Source organism: Pantherophis guttatus, chromosome 6, assembly GCF_059756535.1.
Source record: "Pantherophis guttatus breed Tessera chromosome 6, ASM5975653v1, whole genome shotgun sequence".
In the NCBI taxonomy this organism is placed as follows: domain Eukaryota; kingdom Metazoa; phylum Chordata; class Lepidosauria; order Squamata; family Colubridae; genus Pantherophis; species Pantherophis guttatus.
The window spans coordinates 85,631,599-85,653,002 of record NC_142068.1 but is presented as its reverse complement, the minus strand read 5'-3'; the positions used below and the strand labels follow the sequence as shown (position 1 = coordinate 85,653,002).

General features: G+C 39.7%; 1 protein-coding gene across 2 annotated transcripts; it reads left to right on the top strand.

The window, feature by feature from the left end:
- The first annotated feature begins 1,434 nt into the window (after positions 1 to 1,434).
- FBXL15 (F-box and leucine rich repeat protein 15) lies at positions 1,435 to 11,916 on the top strand. 2 transcript variants are annotated; one of them, XM_034424931.3, is made up of 4 exons: positions 1,435 to 1,527; positions 3,007 to 3,166; positions 4,011 to 4,513; positions 8,702 to 11,916. In XM_034424931.3, exons 1-4 carry the CDS (start codon positions 1,502 to 1,504, stop codon positions 8,889 to 8,891), a joined length of 879 nt encoding a protein of 292 aa, XP_034280822.1. In that variant the 5' UTR covers positions 1,435 to 1,501; the 3' UTR covers positions 8,892 to 11,916. The 2 variants fall into 2 exon arrangements, with proteins under 2 accessions (XP_034280822.1, XP_060550972.2); XM_060694989.2 differs by lacking the exon at positions 1,435 to 1,527 and adding an exon at positions 2,693 to 2,875.
- The last annotated feature ends 9,488 nt before the right edge of the window (positions 11,917 to 21,404 follow it).

The following is a 21,404-nucleotide window of genomic DNA, read 5'->3' as shown; positions in this document are numbered from 1 at the left end:
TTGTCTTTGGTGCATATGCTCTCAGTGTACATAAAGAAAAAATAAAATATATTTGTCAAGAATCATAAGATACAACACTTAATGATAGTCATATGATACTAATAAGCAATCAAATCATACTAGGAAACAATAAAAACACAAAAGAAATACAAGAAAAGGAAGAAACAATACTACATGGTATGGGAGAAATTGTATGAATGGTTAGAGGAGAGGTATAAAGGGCAAGGAAATATTAAATGAGGAAGATACAGGATTTGAAACGTAACAACAAACAAGTGGAAATTGAACTGACAGAATGATTGAAATTGAGTACATGGTTATTTTTATATATATAAATCAATATTAGAATCATATATATAAACAGTAAATTGAAATAAGGGAGAAAAATGGATATATAAGAAATGATTACCAATGCGAAAATGTTGCAAAGAAGAAAATTGTAAAAAAAAAATTATTTTTTTAAAAAACTATTTCATAAAAATTGTTTTTTTTTTAAAAAAAAAATACAATATAAGTCGTAAAGATACAAGCAACATGGATATAGCCATAAGAGGGAAGAGATAGATACTAGTAAGGTTGAGAAAAAGAATAGTAATACAGTCTTAGTAGTTAATATGACAGTGTTGTGGGAATTAGTTGTTTAGCAGAGTGATGGCATTCGGGGGAAAGTGTCCTTGTGCCTAGTTGTTCTGGTGCGCAGTACGCAGTACTCTATAACGACATTTTGAGGGTAGAAGTTGAAACGCTTTATGTCCAGGATGTGAGGGGGTCTATAGATATTTTCACAGCCCTTTTTTTGACTAGTGCAGTATACACCTCTGTATACTGTGTGTTCTATAGGTAGGTAGGTAGGTAGGTAGGTAGGTAGGTAGGTAGATAGCTAGGTAGATAGGTAGATAGGTAGATAGATAGATAGATAGATAGGTAGATAGGTAGGTAGATAGATAGATAGATAGATAGATAGATAGATAGATAGATAGATAGATAGATAGATAGATAGATAGATAGATAGATAGATAGATAGTGTTCTGTGCTGGTTAATATTTGGTGGTGGTTTCCAGCGGATTCCAGGTAAATAAATCTAGCAGAACGGGTTTCTTTCCAAGGCTGCGTTTTATTCGGATTTTTGGCTTCATTCCACTGTCTTTTGATCCCGGTTTCTTGTCGACTCCAAAGCCGGTCCTTTGACTCTCACCCTAGAAGCGCTGTCCGCCCGTCTTAAACCGGACTGCAAGCAAAAAAAACCCGTTTTGCTTTCCTTCCCATAAGCCGGGCGTCGTCTTTGCAAAGCTCAAATCTGGAGTTGACGGGCAATTCTGCAGGTTGCTTTTCCCCTTCAATCCTAACCGGTTGCACACGTTGCTATGGGTGTTTTGCTTGCATTTCACATTTCCCACTCCTTATTATCTCTACCATCTTCTGCTCGTTCCCGTTTCCGTTCTCGAAACTAACGTAATTTCCGCGGAAGGTGTGGCGGCGGTGGCGGCGGGTGTTGGAGGGGATGGCTGCTCTTTCGGCACCGCCGAGGTTGGCGAAGGGAGAGTCGGGAAGGGCTGGAGGTTCGGCTGAGGGGGGCGGCGGCGACGACGAGCTCTTTTTGTGGACTCTGCGCCAAATGGCGGTTGCCAGGGTCTTTCTGCGGCCTTGCTTCCGCCATGGGCGCCCGAGGACCGGCTCGGGTGAATCCCTGCCCACCATGGATGGAGGCTCAGTCGAGTCTGTGGATCGGGTTTGGGGTTTGGGAAGGGAAGGGATGGTGCCCCTTGCTCTGTGCCACCGGAGCAAAGAATAATTTTGAGGCTGGGCTGGGCTGGAGGGCATTTTGCGCCTTCTTTTGCCTGCAGGATTTAATACTTGTTGCAAAAAAAAAAAAAAAAGTGGGGGGGGGGATGAACATAACCCCGAGTAGAGAACTTGCAGTGATGCAAATAATTGCTTGGTTTTCGGGGCTCAAAGATCAAAAAGGACTTTCCTGACATTTTGAAAGCACCTGACCTCCGCTCTTACGAAGAGAAAATAAAAGAATAGAGAATATAGAGAATAGAATATAGAATATAGAATATTTATTTATTTATTTTATTTTATTTAATCAAATTTCTATACCGCCCTACTCCCGAAGGACTCAGGGCGGTGAGCAGCCAAGATAAAATACAGATAATACAAATATTAAAAATCCCTTAAAATTATTAAATATTTTGGCCGAAACACAGATTAAAACACCCAATTTATAAAATCACGAATTAAAAAATTTAAAAATTTAAAAGAGGGGAGTTAGGCCAGGCCAGGAGATGGATAGGATAGGATAGGATAGGATGATAGGATAGGATAGGATAGGATAGGATAGGATAGGATAGGATAGGATAGGATAGGGAATAGAAAGAACAGAAGAAGGAATAGAATAGAAGAAGGAATAAAATAGAATAAGAAATAGAATAAGAATAGAATAGAATAGAATTCTTTATTGGCCAAGTGTGATTGGACACACAAGGTCCAATCAATCTCGGTGTACAAAAAAGAAAAGAACATTTGTCAAGAATCATAAGGTACAATGCTTAATGATAGTCATAGGGAACAAATAAGCTATCAAAACCTATTAGGAAACAGTCAATATGAATTTTAAAGATACCAGCAACAAGGTTACAGCTGTATAGTCAGAAGTGGGAGAAATAAAATTAGAATAAGAATTAGAAATAGAATAGAATTAGAATTAGGAATAGAAATAGGAATAAGAATAGAAAAACAGTTGGAAGGGACCTTGGAGGTCTTTCTAGTCCAATCCCCTGCTTAGGCAGGAAACCCTATACCACTTCAGACAAATGGTTATCCAACCTCTTCTTAAAAACTTCCAGTGTTGGAGCATTCACAGCTTCTGGAGGCAAGTCGTTCCACTGATTAATTGTTCTAACTGTCAGGAAATTTCTCCTTAGTTCTAGGTTGCTTGGTGTAAACAGCTTTCTTTCTTGCTTTTTTTTTTTTTTTTTTTTTGCTTTTTGCTTTTTATTCCAGGAAACATTTCTTGGATTTGCCTTGGGAAGACATCTTATTCCCTCATATTCTTTCGCATCTCCCTCTGAGACAGCTCTTGAGCCTGCAAAGGGTCAGCAAGTGTTTCCGGAATCTAATCCAGCTTTATCTTACCAACCTGCGCTGTTTTGATTCTAGTCAGGTATTAGAAATTTTTTAAAAAGTCCTCTCATTATTACAGATCTCTGTAGAGTGCATAAGGTTAGAGGTCAAATTATAGCAACTGCTCCAATGTCAGAGGGGGTTTTCAGATTCATGTCAGAAGTGACAAAACAGAATGAGATATAATTTACTGGCTGAATTAACATCTCAAAGGTTGCTAAGCCTTTTAAAATTTCAGCAGTGATTTTATTAGAAAAATAAAAACACAGGTGCAAAAGTAATTGATTTTGTTAAGAAAAAGAAATCAGATGGTCTTTGGTTTCTGTTGAATGTTTTAGTTGAAATATAGGTTGAAAATAAGCTATATCTTAACCTGAATAGAGGTTAGATATCTCTAGTTAGAACTTATATGACTCAGTTTATCATTGATAACGTCTGGATAACACTTGTTTCATTTTTTTTGTTTTCTTCTATTTTTGTAAAGTTCACAGTCTTTTCTTTATTTAACAATATCTTTGACATAGTTTGGTAATGCTGAGATGATTTTGGTTTATTCCTTTTTTTCCCCCTTACATTGTTATACTAGGAGTGCAAAAGGCATATAGCATAGGACAGGAATCAGCAACCTGTGGCTCTGGAGCCGCATGTGGCTCTTTCATCCCTCTGCTGCTGCGGCTCCACAATTGATAGGGCTTTCGATTAGGACAGTAGAGGAAAAAGGATGCCGCGCTAGGAGGAGACTTTATGGTGGGGGAACCAGACTTCCGGTCGGCTTCAGAATTGAACGGAGGGCTTCCCGTTAGGGCCTTTGTGGCTCTTTGAGTGTTTAAGGTTGCCAACCCCTGGTATAGGATATAATGGTTTGTTTTCTTGCCTACAAATAGGTTGGGCCTCATATCCCAAAACCTGCATTCTGTGTCCTCTTAAGAGACAATAAAGTGCTGCAACAACTAGCCTTGCAAAACTGCTCTGACTGGTTATCTGACAAGGAACTGCTTCCCGTGATTGGCCAAAACCATCAGCTGCAACAGATTGAATTGAACGGCTGTGTACAGCTGAGCCGCCATGCTTTGGTGGCTATCTCTTTGGGCTGCCCCAATTTGCGGCAACTTTCTTTGGCCCATTGCGAATGGGTGGATGGACTTTCCTTGCGGAGCCTCGCTGATCACTGCAAAGAGCTTGAATCTCTAGATCTTACAGCCTGCCGGCAGCTGAAAGATGAAGCCATTTCCTATCTTGCTCAAAGATGCAACAAATTAAAATCCCTTTCGCTGGCTGTTAATGCCAATGTTGGTGATACGGCCGTAGAAGAAATTGCCAAAGCCTGTTCTGACCTGGAGCATTTGGACCTCACAGGCTGCCTGCGAGTGAAGAACAACTCCATTAGGTAATTTGTGCATAAGTGGGAGTAAAAAATATTCTTTTTTTTGGCAGTACGTTTATGTTTCATCTTTTCTTCAAGGGCCTCAGGATCAGAGGTGGTATTCAGCCGGTTCGGGTGAAGCCCGCCCCGACATAATTCTGTCCTATATAGCTACATTTTCTTTTTCTTTTTTTTTTTTGCAGTACATTTAGGTTTCATCTTTTCTTCAAGGGCCTCAGGATCAGAGGTGGTATTCAGCCGGTTCGGGTGAACCGGTAGCAGTGACTGCGGAGCGGGTGGGCACACCCGCCCCGACGTAATGCTGTCCTATTTAGCCACGTTTTCGAGGCCAGGTGCAGGCGTGAAAGGCATGCGTGCAAAGTGCATGCACGGAAGGCTGGGTGCATGCGCGGAAGGTGCATGCGTGTGTGCACACACCAAACTGGTAGTAAGAATATTGGAAACCCACCGCTGCTCAGGATGGCAGGCCAAGATTTGTCCTCTCAACATGAGGTAGGTTAGGCTGATAAATTGTTATGGTATCCTGGCTGAATGAAGGAGACTTGATATTTTTAGTTTTTGGCTGTGATAGGTGGCCACTATAAGGAATCAGTCTCTGAATATTTTGCAGTGACAGAACTTGTCCTGATTTTGTGGCCAGAATTTGGTTCTGGTGCCAATTTTTGGTTTTAGAACATCCAAAATTGACATGTGGTGTTCAATTATTTTAAGAGTAATGTTAATGCCTTAAACTGTGAAACAGACTTAAACCAATTTTATATTTGTTACATTATCTAACGGTTAAATGAACTCTTGTTGTTAGTTGCGAAGTCATGTCCAACCCATCGTGACCCCATGGACAACATTCCTCCAGGCCTTCCTGTCTTCTACCATCCTCTTGAGTCCATTTAAGCTCACGTCGACTGCTTCAGTAACTCCATCCAGCCACCTCATTTTCTGCCGTCCCCTTCTTCTTTTTCCTTCAATTGTTCCCAGCATTAGGCTCTTCTCCAGTGAGTCCTTCTTATTAGGTGGCCAAAGTATTTGAGTTTCCTCTTCAGGATCTGGCCTTCTAAAGAGCAGTCAGGGTTGATCTCCTCTAGGACTGACTGGTTTGATCGCCTTGCAGTCCAAGGGACTTGCAAGAGTCTTCTCCAGCACCATAGTTCAAAGGCCTCAATTCTTTGACGCTCAGCCTTTCTTATGGTTCAACTTTCACAGCCATATATTGCAACTGGGAAAACCAGTTAAAGTTAACTCTTAGACCATATTAAAACCTATTTAGTACATTTAACCAAGAGAGAAAGAAAAACGGAAATTTCTTCTCCGTTTGACAGGAAAATAGCATCTAGAAAATAAGTAGACCCACTCCTTGTTTAGCAACCAAATTCCACTACAATGACCTGGTCATTAATGAACATAAGAGAGAGAGACTGTGAAGATCACCGGTTCCTGCCGTTCAGTCAGATAAAGTTATCACACAGCTATGCCACTATTACTGTGGCATTCATTGTAAATTTGGTTGTAAATGGTGCATATTTACAACCAATTGTAAATATGAATAATTGAATAAATAAATATTGGTCAGAAAACAAATTGTTGTTACTGCCAGGTTTGCAAATGGTTGTTTTAAAAGTAGTCCCTAAACATGGTGTAATACTAGAAAGAATTTTTTAAAAATCATTTTTGATTAATTACATGAAAGGATTACTTGCTGGATAAGAAGTTTTTTTGAGAAATTTACGTTGAGAAAATAATTTAAACAAATATTTTGTCGTAAAAATGACTACCAGCAAAGGCTCCTGGATTGGGTCTGAAAGGCGAAAACAGAAACAGTATGCTCATCCCATAATTGGGTAGACCAGGTTGCCCTGGTAGATCGGTCCCACCAAAAGAAAAATGTTGAAGCTTTTTTTTTTTTTAAATTTGATTTATATGCCGCGTTTCTCCGGAGACTCAGGGCAGCTTACAATGCGCTAAGCAATAGCCTTCATTCTTTTGTATATTTTTATACAAAGTCAGCTTATTGCCCCCACAACTGGGTCCTCAATTTACCTACCTTTTGAGAAGGAATATGATACTCTGATGTAAGATTGGTTGGCTGTTGTCATAGTTGGGGAAGGTCATAATTTAAACTAATGACATGCAATTTTGGTTAGACCATGGACTATATTAATGTTTATCTGGTATACTCGGGACTGCACTGTAGAAAATTAGTAAGGGCATGAAAAACATTTACATCTAAAAATCTTATATACCACTTTACAGTGCTTTACAGCCTTCTCTAAGTGGTTTACAGAGTCAGCATAGTGCCCCCAACAATCTGGGACCTCATTTTACCCACTTCAGAAGGATGGAAGGCTGAGTCAACCTTGAGCCTGGTGAGATTTGAACTGCCAAATTGCAGGCAGCCGGCAGTCAGCAGAAAGAGCCTGCAATACTGCACTCTAACCACTGCACCACTATGGCTTATGGAACAGTTACTCACACTCGGCCATAAGAAGCAGACAAGGGCAAACCACTTCTGAAATCTTGCCAAGAAAATTACAGAGACTTGTTCAGGCAGGTGCCAGGAATCTACACTGACTTAAAGACACAGAAATAAAATAAAATTAGCCAGCTACAGAAGAATTAGTCTGTTTACAGGTATTCAAAGATCCACTTTATAAATCAAAGAAATATTGCATCTCTTATTCTTGTTTAAGAAATGTTTAAGAAATCTATACGGGCTAGTAGGTATTACTATCTTCCATGCACATCACATAAGCATGCAGACATAAAGAAGGGGAAGGAATTTTATTATTAAAATAAATATTGAAATCCAGAGTCGACAATAACACTCATAATAAAGTATTTAGTCCAGTATGTTGCGGTAGTTTATATACATGGTACATATACTGCACTCCCTGAAGATCCTTACTTAAGAAAAGAATTTTGAACAAATAAGTCTATGGTCCTGCATAGTTGTTTGGAATGATGGAATATTAAATATTTCAAGTGCAACAGCATGGGAACTGAAATTCTTGAATTTATATTTTGGTGTTTAGTGTTTGGTTCCAGTAGCAGAAATTTCTGCTGAATGATGATGTGTCAGTTTCTCTCTGGTTTACATTGCTTTCCTACTTTATTTTAAACTGATTATATAAAAAAGTATATATTAAAATAAAACCCAGTTGGAGCTTGAAAAGTTTAGGCACAGGTAATCATGGCGAAAAACAACCTTTGTCATTTGCTGAATGGAATATAGCAGTTTGTCCTAAAAATATTTTTCTACATTAGAAGTTTACACTCATTTTAACAGAACTTAAGGAATACACCTTATTTCTATACCAAACGTATACCTAAAGGATATTTGCATACTGGAGAAAAATGGTCTTAATTATTACGAAAATCAGATCAATGATAAGTAATTCACAAAAGTCTACTTTGTATTAAGAATACTGATTAAAATCAAGGTTTCTATCAAATAAAAAAATCTATACTTATGACATGACAGATAAGACCTATTTTTAAAATCCTACCTTGAGAATAGTCCAAACTTTAGATGTGATAGGTATGCAGAATTAATATCCATAAATTATTTAAATTCTGTGTCAGACTTGTTTTGCCAATATGAAGTTACGTTGTTTTTTTGGGAGAGGGGGGGAGGGCCGAAAAAAGTCTCAAAAATGGGCTGAAAAAAGCCTTGAAAACGGGCCAAAAAAAGCCTCGAAAATGGGCCGAAAAAAGGCCTGAAAAAGGCCAAAAAATGTGGGTGAGCAGGGCTTTGCCAATATTTGGTCTATAAGATGCACAGACATTTTCAGCCCCTTTTGAGAGACAAAAGAGTGCGTCTTCTGAAAAATAAAGTATTTTTGACATTGAGGCATATTCCCACAAAGTGGTCTATCCTTCTAAATAATGATTTTCAGTAAAAAGGCATAAAGTATCTTGGTAGCTATTGTATATAGTGCAACTCCTTTGTAGGAATATAAGGCTTGGGAATGGTTAAGCAGATAAAAAGCTGTCAGGAAAGGGAATCCAGACTTAATTTTTCCTCCCGTAATAAATCATCTTTGAAAATTGTTCAGCTTTATAACATTGCTACGAAGTACATTACAGACAAATGATTTGACTTCATTGCTCTCAAAGTGTAATACTATTCATTGTCAATGAGAGTAGTTCCTGGTGGATGACTGTAATCTTGATGCTTTGTGTGTTCTCTTTTGATAGGACCTTGGCAGAGTACTGCCCTAAGCTTCGTGCCTTGAAGGTGAAGCATTGTCACGATGTCGCGGAATCCAGCCTGAGCATATTGCGTAGTCGCGGAGTGGAGTTGGATGTTGAGCCTCCATTTCAACGTGCCCTAGTTCTCTTACAGGATGTAGTGGGCTTTGCCCCATTTATTAATCTTCAGATCTAATGAAAAGAAGATACTGGAAATTGTCTCGCAAAGTTTAAAAGTTTAAGATTTCATCTTTTTTCATTATTGAACTGGGCCTGTTTTGAGCCATTAATTCCTCATGTGGAAGTTTGTGTTGAAAAAAAACAAACTCTGCATTTGCGTGAAAAGTATAATTTCCAGCTTCCATTTATTGCTGCTTCTCATTAATTGCCCTACCTGTCTGTTATTAAAGATATTCTAGCGATTGATTTGAACTGTAAAGTAGCTCCAAGCAATGGCATTGTTGAATCTGTTATCCAGTGACTTTTTCACATGGAACTTGACAAATCAGTGTGGAAATACTGTGGGAAGATTTAAAAAGCTCCTTGGAGGCCAAGAGATGGACAACACTATAATTTTTCTGTTGTTTTGAACGGAATGCTTGAAGAAATAACTGCATCTATTTAGAATTGCTATTTTTTTTTTTTTAATTTTGTAGTTCTTTTTAGGGTTAAAGGAAAGACAACTTTTAAATCAGGCTTGAAGTCTTGATGATTGTGTGGACACAGCCATGCAGTTTTAGTACATAAGTATAGAGGTGGATTGCCATTGTCTTTTGGGACATTTTGACTTTCCAGTCATATCTATAGTCCTAATATTCCCTGATGATCCAAGCAGAGGTGGTATTCAGCACGTTCGTACTGGTTCGGGGCAAACTGGTAGCAGCAACTGCGAGTGGCCCGCCCACCCATCCCAGTGTAATGCCGTCCTATTTAGCCACGTTTTCGAGCCACGAAGGCCAGGCACATATGCAGAAGAGGCGCATGTGCGTGAAGCGAGCATGCGCACACGCAGCGGACCAGTGGTAAGAATTTGTGAAACCCACCGCTGGATCCAAGTATTAATCAGATGCAGTAGAATCTGGTAGTAGAACTGTGCAAAACATTTCAAATTGAACTGTTCCTCATTCGAAACGTGTTGTTCCAACTATGAAGCACCTTGTCTTGAATGAGAAGCACCTAATCTGAGTAATTTGGAAGTGTTTCAACATAAACACAGCTATGTTCCACGTGTGAGTCTGTTGTGTCAAGACAGCTCAGTTCAAAATCTTCTGTAGATCCTTGCTTAATTTCTGAGCCTAAACATGGTCAGAATTACAGAACAGATGGGTTATAATGCCGACATTGTCTCCTCTGAAAGACAAAGATGGTAATTATGTGTATAGAAGAAGTTACTATAACTTAATATTCAAATGGCTGAAAAACCATTGGAAAATTCATGTCTGAAAGAAAGCATATTTCACCATAATTTACATGAATATGCTTAAATTATACACACAGCCTTGTAGATCAACAAAAGTACTTTGTTAGCAATATATATCTTCTGTATGCAGAAGATAGGTTTTAAAGATTGTATATATAAACTAAGGAAATCCTAATATCTTAGATAAGTAAGGAGTTTAATGTCTCACTTCTTGGTTAATAATTAGTAAATCAAGTACTTCCTTGAGAATACACAGGGCTAAGTCAAATAATTCAGTGTAGCTTGCTTTTCTTGTCTGGTTACACCCGTTTTTATTTTTAACATCCTCCTTTTAAATTAACCTGTTTCTCAGTAAAATATCACCAATTTTGTGGGTTGTAACCATAAAGGGTTCATTACAATAAGTCTCAAAGTATGTATATAGTCTATGTTAAGATGGCTGACTTATCCCTATATTATTCTTGGGAAATTCGTAAGTCAGAATATCTTTTTTAGTAAGAGTGACTGAACCTGTCAATTAAAAGCAAATTTTATTTCTCTCCCCTTAGCAAGAGGTATAAAGTCAGTACTGTGGTGTACAGTTGTGTAATTCAAACAAGCATGAGATGTGCTTCCAATTTAAATACTCTGGAGAAAATACCGTATTTTTCAGAGTATAAGGCACACCTTTTTCCTCCCTAAAAGGAGGTGAAAATTTAGGTGCGTCTTATACACCGAATGTAGCCCCTCCCACCCACTGGCTCCCACCCTTTGGCCTCTGCCTCACAGCAGTTACCTCCTTGCAAACAAACAGCAAGAAAAAACAGCTCTTTTCAGCTTCAGCACAGCCTAATTAGCACAAGGTGATTGAATTGGCCTCCCGACTCTCAGCTGATTTGCTCTCAGCTGTTTTGTGCAGGCTCTGCTGCAAAGAGGTAAATTGCTGGAGGAGATTTTTTTTTTCCTTGTGCTAATCAACCTATGCTGAAAACGAAAATGAAAGTAAAGCAGGCTGTTTGCTGTTTGCTGCAACGAGGCAGAGGGAGATTTCTTTTTCTTCTTTTCCTCACCAAAAAAGGTAGGTGTGTCTTTTACTCCAGTGCGTCCTATACTCCGAAAAATACGGTAGTATGTATTTCAATTCTCAAAAAATTGGGAACTAATAGAAGACATATATGTCATTGCCTCAAACCTGCACTATCTGACTCAATATAGACACTGTGCCGCTTCTTATTTCATGGGTATTATAAAAGTTCTACTATAAAAGGAGAACTATTAAAAGAGAACTGCACAGTTTTCCTATAGGGAAGGATATACTACACTATAAAGAAGGATTTTTTTTTGTCAGCTAGTTGCAGCTTGTTAAATTACACATGTTGCTTAATGTTACCTTCTTTGCTATTATAAGTCTCAGGTTGGTGATCAAAGATACAATTCATGAAAGTGAAATTTGACAAGTTGGAGTATGTTAGATTTTTTTTTTTTTTGAGATAACTAAAGACTTCTCTTTTCCCCACCCTATCAATGATATTTGAAACACTGAATTGAATCATGAAATTTAAGATATTATTAGAAAACAAAATGTTGTTTAAATCAAATGTAAATATGGTACTGATTCATCCTGTTGGTTAGGAGAATTCATTATGAAATAGAAAATATCCCTTGGAAATTAAAAAAAAAAAAGTGTAATGAAGTTGTGTTGTTGGTAGAAATGAACAGTCCCAGTAAAATGCAATGCTATTACAGATCCTCTGCTGGCAGAGCCAGAGTTACAATTAAAATTTATTCCATTATACTTGCCTAATAAATCTGATTTACTGTATGTTGTCTACATTTGAAGGTGTTTTTTTTTTGCTATAGTTATTATTATTATTAAATTTATTTGCCAGCTCGACACAAGGCTACTCTCGGCAGCTTATAACATTAATAAATGAAGAAATAAAAAGTAAGTTTAAACAAAGCTAAAGTAAAATAATAGAACAATAAAATAAAATAATAGAACCATAAAACAACCAAGAAAAAGTAAACCGAGAAAATAGACGCACCTTTTCCCCCCTAAAAGGGGGTGAAAATTTAGCTGTGTCTTATACACCAAATGTAGCCCCGCCCACCCACTGGTTCCCACCCTTTGGCCTCTGCCTCCCACCAGTTTACCTCCTTGCAGCAAGCACCAAGAAGAAACAGCTCATTTCAGCTTCAGCACAGCCTAATTAGCACAAGTTGATTGGATCGGCCTCCCGACTCTCAGCTGTTTTGCAGGGCCTCTGCTGCTTGCTGCAAGGAGGTAAAATTTTTTTTTCTTGTGCTAATCAAGCTATGCTGAAAACGAAAATGAAAGTAAAGCAGGCTATTTGCTGTTTGCTGCAACAAGACAAAATTGCTGGGACGCAGAGGCAGATTTCTTGTTTTCCTCACCAAAAAAGGTAGGTGCGTCTTATAGTCCAGAGCATTTTATACTCCGATAAATACGGTACATCAATATGACTAGTTAAAAGTACATGGGCAAGTGGGGAACAGAGTTTGGGGAGGGGGAGGAGAAGTGGAAACTGCTATCAATCTAAGTAGCCACCTCCAGAGTAGAACTTTCCCATTGGATCCTCAGGCCAACTCACAGAGCCAGGTCTTTAGGCTGTTATTGAAGGCTAGGATTTTGCGGGCAGATCTTACTCTGGAAGGCAGGATGTTCTAAAGGGTGGGTGCTGTGGCAGAGAAGACTTGAATTTTGACAGAGTTCTTGGACCAACAGGATCCACAGTAGTGCCTCTGCCAGCCTGAGTAAGATGAGCTAATCTTAGTGGGATGAAATGATTCATGTAGCCTGGACCTATGCCATTAAGGGCATTAAAGGTTATAACCAGAGATGGTATTCAGCCGGTTCGTACCATTTCGAGTGAACTGGTAGCGGCGACTGACTGCGGGTGGGCTCGCGTAATGCAGTCCTATTTAGCCACGTTTTTGAGGCCGGGCGCATGCATGGAAGGTGCGCGTTAAGGGAGTGTACGTGCATGGTGAACCAGTGGTAAGAATATATGAAACCCACCGCTGGTCATAACCAACACCTTGAACTGCACTCAGAAGCAGACTGGTAGCCAGTGAATTTTGAGGAGGTGTAGTATGAGCCTTCATAGGGGCACCAAAGATGGTGCTTGCTATTGCACTTCGCACCAGTTGAAGCTTCTGAATGGATTTCAAAACAATTGTTATTCAGGCAAGGCTAGATCAGGGGTCAGCAACCTGCGGCTCCGGAGCCGCATGCGGCTCTTTGGGCCCTCTGCTGTGGCTCCCTGTCAGGTGATCCCACTACTGGTTGACCCCGCACCTCACCCTCCCTGTCACTCGCCTAGCCTGAGAAGGGCGACGGCGGGGGATGGAAAAGCAGCCAGGGCAGACAGAGAGATATAGAGAGAGGGGGAGAGAGAGAGAGACATAGAGAGACAAGAGAGAGAGGGGAGGAGAGGGAGGGAGAGAGGGGAAAGAAAGATATGTCAAAAGGATTTTGTGGTTCCTGGTGTTTTTTACCAACTGGTTCTTTGCCCTAATGACCGCCTGGGTAGGCGTGGCTGGGGGAGGGTCATGTGACTGGTGGAAGTGAGTGACATTGAGTTGGCCACGCCCACTCAGGTTTTGTGGCTCCCAGTGTTTTCTGTGGGAAACGGGTCCAAATGGCTCTTTGAGTATTTAAGGTTGCAGACCCCTGGGCTAGATGATAAACTTCAGCAGTCCCCATTCAAAGTGCATACTTGCATTTTCTGTTCCACCATCATGTAATAGTATTTCCAGTCTTTTGGGTCCAGTCAGAACATTGAGAGCATCAAAATCCACAGTTACATTGAACTGTAACAATTGGATAGGAACATGTAGACCTTTGGATTCAATTCCATACTCGGTACAGGAATCACAGGTTTTCAAACTGATGATGTTTCTATTTAAAGTATGAAACCAATCAATAAGTGAGTCATTTGCAGTCATTAAGTGAGATACCTGACTGACAATTTTATTGCTAGCTTCTCTATTGACTTTGTCAGAAGCTGATTGTGAAATTCACAACTGTGATCATGTGACTTTGGAATGTTGCAATGAGTGTATTTACTCACTAGTTGCAAAGCATCCAAATCTTTATCAAATGATAGCTGCAATGGTTGAATGTGCAAACACCAATCATTATTTTTTCAGTGCTGTCATAACTTCGAACAGTTGCTTAAACGGAATAGTTGGTAAGTGAGGACTAGCTGTAGTTTACTATATTGTTTTTAAGATGCCTACAGATCAATATATTTGATTTCGTCCAGAATCCTCTCAGGAATCAGTCAACTGATTTCTTATTTTCCCAGGTCATCCTCTTCTCTTTTCTTAAAGGTAGAACTAACATCTGTCTTCCAATTACCATGCACTTTTTATTAGGATTACGTAAGATAATAGCAGGATGTCCAGCCATAGCATCAACAAATTCTTTTGGTATACTTGAATGCAGTAGCTTTTGAACTCATTCAAGATCATTAAGTATTTCCCAGGGGTGAAATGCTACCGGTTCGGGTGAACCAATAGTGATAAAAACTATCAGTTTGGGCGATAGTAAAAAAGGTTCCAACAATCACAGCTGTGCCGTACGATTGTCAGAACCTTTTTTTTTTTTTTTTTACTTTTTTAAAACATTTTTTACTACCGGTTTGGGCAAATAGGTAGTAAAAAATACTTTAAAAGGTTTAAAAAAAAGTTGGTCACACCCACCCTGTCACATGACCCCACCCACCAAGCCACGCCCACCAAGCCATGCCCACAGAACTGGTAGCAAAAAATTTTGCATTTCACCACTGGTATTTCCCAATTATGTTCTTCAGATTCAAGCTAAAATCCTGTTCTTGTAACCAGTTTTTCACCATCTTAGGTGGAATGCATAACCTTCCTAAGGAAAAGTGGCTGACTACACGATACTTTGAACTAATAAAATAAGTAAATTAGTGGATCAGCAAAATGCTGTGGACATAATACACTTGAGCTTTGGCAAGGCATTTGACAGAGTAGACCACAACCTGCTTCTTGGTAGGATAGAACAATATGGGATAGAGTAGACGGTGCCACCATCAGATTGATTTGCATTTGGCTGGTCAACTGTACTCAGTGGGTAATCCTGAGTAGAACTACATCTACATGGAGGGAATCCTGCAATGACGTACCAAAAGGTTTGGGTTTGGGCCCAATATTCTTTAACATCTTCAAAAATCATCTAGATGAGGGGATAGAATAGATAGAATATTCTACTCAACTAGTAACAGTTGAGTTCAGTAGTGGGATCCTCCCAGTTTAACAACCCCCAATGAAAAGAAACTCCAAGGCTTGAATTTCCTCAAAGCTATATTTTATTAGAGGTATTATTTTGGCAATCTGGGGAAACCCAAATATGAAAGCTTCCAGAGGTTCTCCACCCAAAGGAAAGTTTAAGTCCCTGCCCAACACCCACAAGTCCATCACATGGTCCAATTACAGCACAATCCCAACTGGACAGGTCTCCCAGTTCCAGCCATCCACGTGCAGGGCAAGATGTCCTTGACTTTCTGAGAAAGGAATGTTATTATGACTACATATCACCCATGTTCCATACAATCCCCCCTCCCAATTTCCCACAGCAGTAAATGTGCCAGGCCTGAAGATCCAACGAAAAAGATGGCTTCCAGGCCTGACAACTGACTCAACAATATTAACTGTGAGAGGGATCTTGGAGTCCTAGTGGACAATCACGTAAATATGAGCCAACAGTGTGCTTCATCTGCCAAAAAAGCCAATGCAAACCTATGCTGCATCAAAAGAGTGATACTATCAAGGTATTAGTATTGCTTTATACTGCTTTAAGACCACATTTGGAATACAGCATCCAGGTTTGGTGACGATGATACAAAAACTATGTTGAGACTCTAGAGTGCAGAGAAGAGCAACAAAGATGATTAGATAGCTGGAGGTTAAAACACACAATGAACAGTTGCAGGAACTGGGTATGTCTAGTCTAAGGAAGAGAAGGACCAGGGGTGGCATAATGGAAGTCTTCCAATATTTGAGGGGCTGTCATAGAGAAGATGGGATCCATTTATTTTCCAAAGTACTTGAGGGCAGGACAAGAAGCTATGGGTGGACATCATGAATCACCTTTTGAATTACTGGCATCAACCTGTTGGCTAGTACTTTCGCAAAAATTTTATAATCTGTATTCAAAAGAGATATTGGTCTATAGTTCTCTGGTTTTTTAGGACCGATTTGTTCTTTTGGTATCAAAGATTTGGGATTTATCGAGGGCAGGTATATGAAGGACAATGTAAGGCAAGTAATAGATTTATTGGAATATCTTGAGAAGAATAAACAGATCCCTGCAGTGCTGGTCTTTTTGGATGCAGAGAAGGCCTTTGACAGAGTGGATTGGAATTTTCTATTAAAGACTTTGAAAAAGATGGATTTTGGGGATCAATTTATACAGGCGATTTCGGCAATTTATCAAGAGCAAAAGGCACAGATCATTATTAATGGAAGTCTGACAACAGAGTTTAAAATTGAAAAAGGAACAAGACAAGGATGTCTGTTGTCCCCACTTTTATTTATTTTAACACTAGAAGTCTTGCTAAATACAATACGGGACTCTAATATCTTGAAAGGTATAAAGATTAGGCAAGAGGATTACAGAATAAAGGCATTTGCAGATGATCTGGTTGTTACCCTATCACAACCAATGGAATCAATAATCTTGATGAAGGACATTATACAAGACTATGGTAAAGTTTCAGGTTTTAGATTGAATCCAAAAAAGACTAAAATGATAGCTAAAAACATGACACAAGATCGTAAACATGAGCTTGAAAGGAGGGCAGGTTTTGAGACTGTACCTAAGGTAAAATATCTAGGAGTTCAGGTTGCAGAATCAAATATGAAATTGTTTCAAAATAACTATGAGGTGTTGTGGCGAGAGGTGCAGAAAGACATGGAGACGTGGAAAAAACTGCAGCTGTCTCTACTTGGAAGAATAGCAGCAGTTAAGATGAATATTTTGCCAAGATTTCTTTTTTTGTTTCAAATGATTCCGGTGCTTAAAAGTGATAAACAATTGAAAGTTTGGCAATCTGGAGTGAATAAGTTTGTCTGGAACGAGAAGAAGCCGAGAGTGAAATTGAAAATTATGCAAGATGTTCCAGAAAGAGGAGGTCTTAAACTTCCAAACCTACAGCTATATTATGATGCAGCAGCTTTAACTTTAACAAGTGATTGGTTTGGAAGGAAAAAGACTGGAATATTGAATGCAGAAAGTTTTGATCTTGAATTTGGATGGCATGCTTACTTATTTTACGACGACAAAGTAGATAAAGTATTTAAAAGTCATATACTTAGAGATTCTTTGATGAGAGTTTGGAAGAAGCACCGACTCAAATGGGATTATAAAATACCGCTATGGCTGGATCTTGGTCATACTTTGTGGAATACAAATATAATGTCACTCGGGGGGGTTTTATACAAAGAGGTTCTTTTTACAGATGCGGGCAGATGGCAGCTGAAGACATTGCAGACACGGTTGGACGAAGGGATTAATTTAACTTGGTTACAATATAATCAATTGCAATTGCGATGGAAAGAGGACCAAAAAACTGGTATTATGTTGCATGAGGAAGAATTGGTTAGACATATAAAAGAGAAAGGTCCAATGCATATCAAAAGGCTTTATAATGTTTTGCTAGAAAGGGATTAAGAAACTGAATTAGTTAAAGATGGTATGATTAAGTGGGCACAAAATTTTGAAGAACCAGTGATGTTGGAAACATGGGAAAAAATTTGGGTTCAGAATGTTAAATTTACACAGTCGCAGAATCTGAGGGAAAATTTCTACAAAATGTTTTATAGATGGCATTTAGATCCCAAAAAGTTGTCATGTATGTACCCTAATGTTCAGCCAAAATGTTGGAGATGTGAATGTTTGGATGCTACGTATTATCATGTTTGGTGGACCTGTAGGAAAGTTAAGGCTTTTTGGATAAAAATTTGGTGGGTCATGCAGAATGTTTTGAAGAAAAAAATTCAATTTTCTCCACAACTGTTTTTATTGGGTATAGTTAAGGGTTTTACATTGGGTGAAACAAAATTGATATTGTATATGATAACAGCAGCAAGATTGTTGATAGGTAAATATTGGAAGAATGAAGCTTTGCCCACTATTGAGGAATGGACTTTGAAGATGGCCAGTTTTGCAGAGATGGCGAAGATTTCAGCATATTTAAAAGATTGTTCACAAGAGACTTATGAGTGGGAATGGAAAAGGTGGATAGAATACATTCAGAACAAATATCAAACTAGAAAGTATCAAATAGCTTTTATTTGAAAATAATGTAATGTATTGGAAATATTTTAATGTAATGAGGTAAAGAGAAAAATTACACAGGGGAGGGAGGGGTTCAAGTTCACATATAAGTGTTATATTAAGGGTTTTTTATGAGTATGAATATATTATAGGGAAGTCTGGGGGGAGGGGAGGGTTAGGGAGGGTTAGGGAGGTTGGGAAGTTTGGGGGGGGAGGCGGGGGGGGGAAAGGGGTGAAAATGTAATTGTAAAACTTTTGCAATAAAAAAAAAAAGAAGCTATGGGTGGAAGCTAGCCAGAGTGAGATTCAAGCTGGAACTAAGGAGAAACTTCCTGACATTGAGAGCAATTAATGAGTGGAATACCTTTTCCTCCCGAAATTGCAGGTGCACCATCACTGGCGGTTTTTAAGAAAAGCATGGACAGCCATTTAGAATGGTATAGGGTCCCTTGATTGAGCAAGGGACTAGAAGATGCCGAAGTCCCTTCCAACTCTGCTATTCTGTTATTAAAGCAGACTGAGCCTGAATCTAAAAGGAGATACTCTAATGAGGAATGGTTGTTGAGCAGCAAAACAGCCAGACTGGAACAACTCTTCAAAAGGAAATAGTATCTTCCAGGAATGCTGCAATTACATGATTCTTTGTGGAGAGAGGGAGGGAGGGAGGGAGGGAGGGAGGGAGAGACAGAGAGAGAGACAAACAGACACAGAGAGAGAGAGAGAAACAGAGACAGAGACACACACACACAGAGAGATGTGTGTGTGTGATATATATCACACACAGTGGTAGGTTGCTACCAGTTCGCCCCGTATCGGGCGAACTGGTAGCAGTGGTAGGCTCTGCCCACCCATCCGAATGCTTCTGCGCATGCGCAGAAGCGTTGCACATGCAAGCGAGTGCCCACGAGCGAACCAGTAGTGACGGGTTTTAAAACCCACTACTGAGAAATACACACACACACCTTTTATAGATTGTGTGAACAAATATTAATGATATCAATTGTACATGCATATATTTGAGAGTGAGGCAGATGGGGAATGTGATTAAAAAGTTCATTTAATATGAATAATACCCTTTTGCACTGTAGCATTATTGTCTCCAAGTCATACGTTTCAAGGACGGACACTGCTGTTTTTGAACACTGGATGTCTCCATAGGCCATGTAGTTAGTAGCAAAGCCCATTCAGTCTGTCAGTCAGCCATGGGATCAATTCAAATGTTAAGAGCAAAAGAATTCCGATATGCAGTGGCATTATTCCCTTGAACAAAGAAGGGGATGAAAGTTTTGGATTCATTTTTGATTTGAGCTCAGTGGCGTTTTTTAAAAACTCTTCAGTTCTCATTTAAAACGAAGGGGCCCTCCAGCATAACTATTTTAAAACACAGCACAGAAAGTCATTTTAACAAGTTTTCAGTGGGAAGAAACAAAGATGGGTAAAAAGCAAGTTCTTCACCATCATAGCATAACAGAGTTGGAAGAGACTTTCTTGTTGTTTTTAATTTTTTAATTTATTTTAAATACAACTAATGCAAACAATACGAACATATACATACACATCTAAATACATAAAAAGAAAAAAAATACAAATAAAACAGTGCACCCCCACCCCGGAGACAATTTTTTCCCCCCTTATATTTCTTCTTCTATAACAGCTAAAAAATATACAATATATTCTAGTGGTGCCCTTATCCTAGTGGTGGATTGCCCCCGGTTCGCACTGGTTCTATAGAACCGGTAGTAAAACTGGCGGAAGGCTCCGCCCACCGACCCCGACATCATCAGAATGCTTCCGCTTCTGCGCAGAAGAGCATGCGCGCATGCTTGATTCACTCGCATGCACGCGACCCCGTTGCGAACCAGTAGTAAAGGTAAATAGAACCCACCCCTGCCTTATCCTGTCCAAAACAGTATATATTCTTGAGTAGGTGTATTCCTTTTGCCTTCCACCAACAGATTAATTGTTCTCACCATCAGGTTTCTCATAATAATAATAATACTTTTATTTTAATACGTATTATGGGTTCACACATTAAATACAGTGGTGAAATCCACCTTTTTTTACTACCGGTTCTGTGGGTGTGGCTTGGTGGGTGTGGTGTGGCTTGGTGGGCGTGGTAGGGGAAGGATACTGCAAAATCTCCATTCCCACCCCAGTCCAGGGGAAGGATATTGCAAAATCTCCATTCCCACACCACTCTGGGGCCAGCCAGAGGTGGCATTTGCTGGTTCTCCGAACTACTCAAAATGTCCGCTACCAGTTCTCCAGAACATGTCAGAACCTGCTGGATTTCACCCCTGATTAAATACAATTCACATTTATTTATTAATGTGTTCACTCAGATGAATTATATTTAAAAAACCTTGCCACTATTGGTTTTCACTGTGAATGACTCACAGGCTGATTGACAATTGCTGTTTAAGAACGAAAGATCAGCAATCAGATTTCTAAGCTCTCTAGAGGAGCGATTGGGAGATTGTGTCAGCCCTGGACCTTGCATTGGGCCTTCAGGCCTGCCACATTTACTACTGTGGGAAACTGGGAGGGGGGAATTGTATGGAGCAGGGGTAATATATAGTCATAATAACATTCCTTTCTCAGAGAGTCAAGGACATCTTGCCCTGCACCTGGAGGTCTGTGACTGGGAGGCATCTCCAGTTGGGAGGTTGCATTGATTGGACCATCTGATGGACATGTGGGTGCTGGGAGGGGGGATCTGGAGGTCTCCAGCACAGGAAGGTAAGACCAGGTGAGCAGCAAAGCCTTCTCCACCAGAGAAGACTTGCAGTGCCTTTCAGGCCACACAGAGGACTCCGAGATGCTAGACTCCGAGGAGCCCTAGGCAGCAGGGAGCAAGTCCCCACCTTGGTCCTTGAGGTCCTGGGGCACCAGGATCCTGTAGCCCAGCCCAACCCAGCCCCACTTCCCTGAAGGGGTTTCTGGCCATGCTTACCTCCTTCTTGAGGATGCAACTGCTGTACTTA

Excerpts from the sequence above, each read along its gene's own strand:
- FBXL15 (XM_060694989.2), top strand. The coding sequence starts at position 2,817 with ATGGTTATCCAACCTCTTCTTAAAAACTTCCAGTGTTGGAGCATTCAC. Across the intron at positions 2,876-3,006 it reads AGCATTCACAGCTTCTGGAG|GAAACATTTCTTGGATTTGC; the intron begins GCAAGTCGTTCC and ends TTTTTATTCCAG. Across the intron at positions 4,514-8,701 it reads GTGAAGAACAACTCCATTAG|GACCTTGGCAGAGTACTGCC; the intron begins GTAATTTGTGCA and ends CTCTTTTGATAG.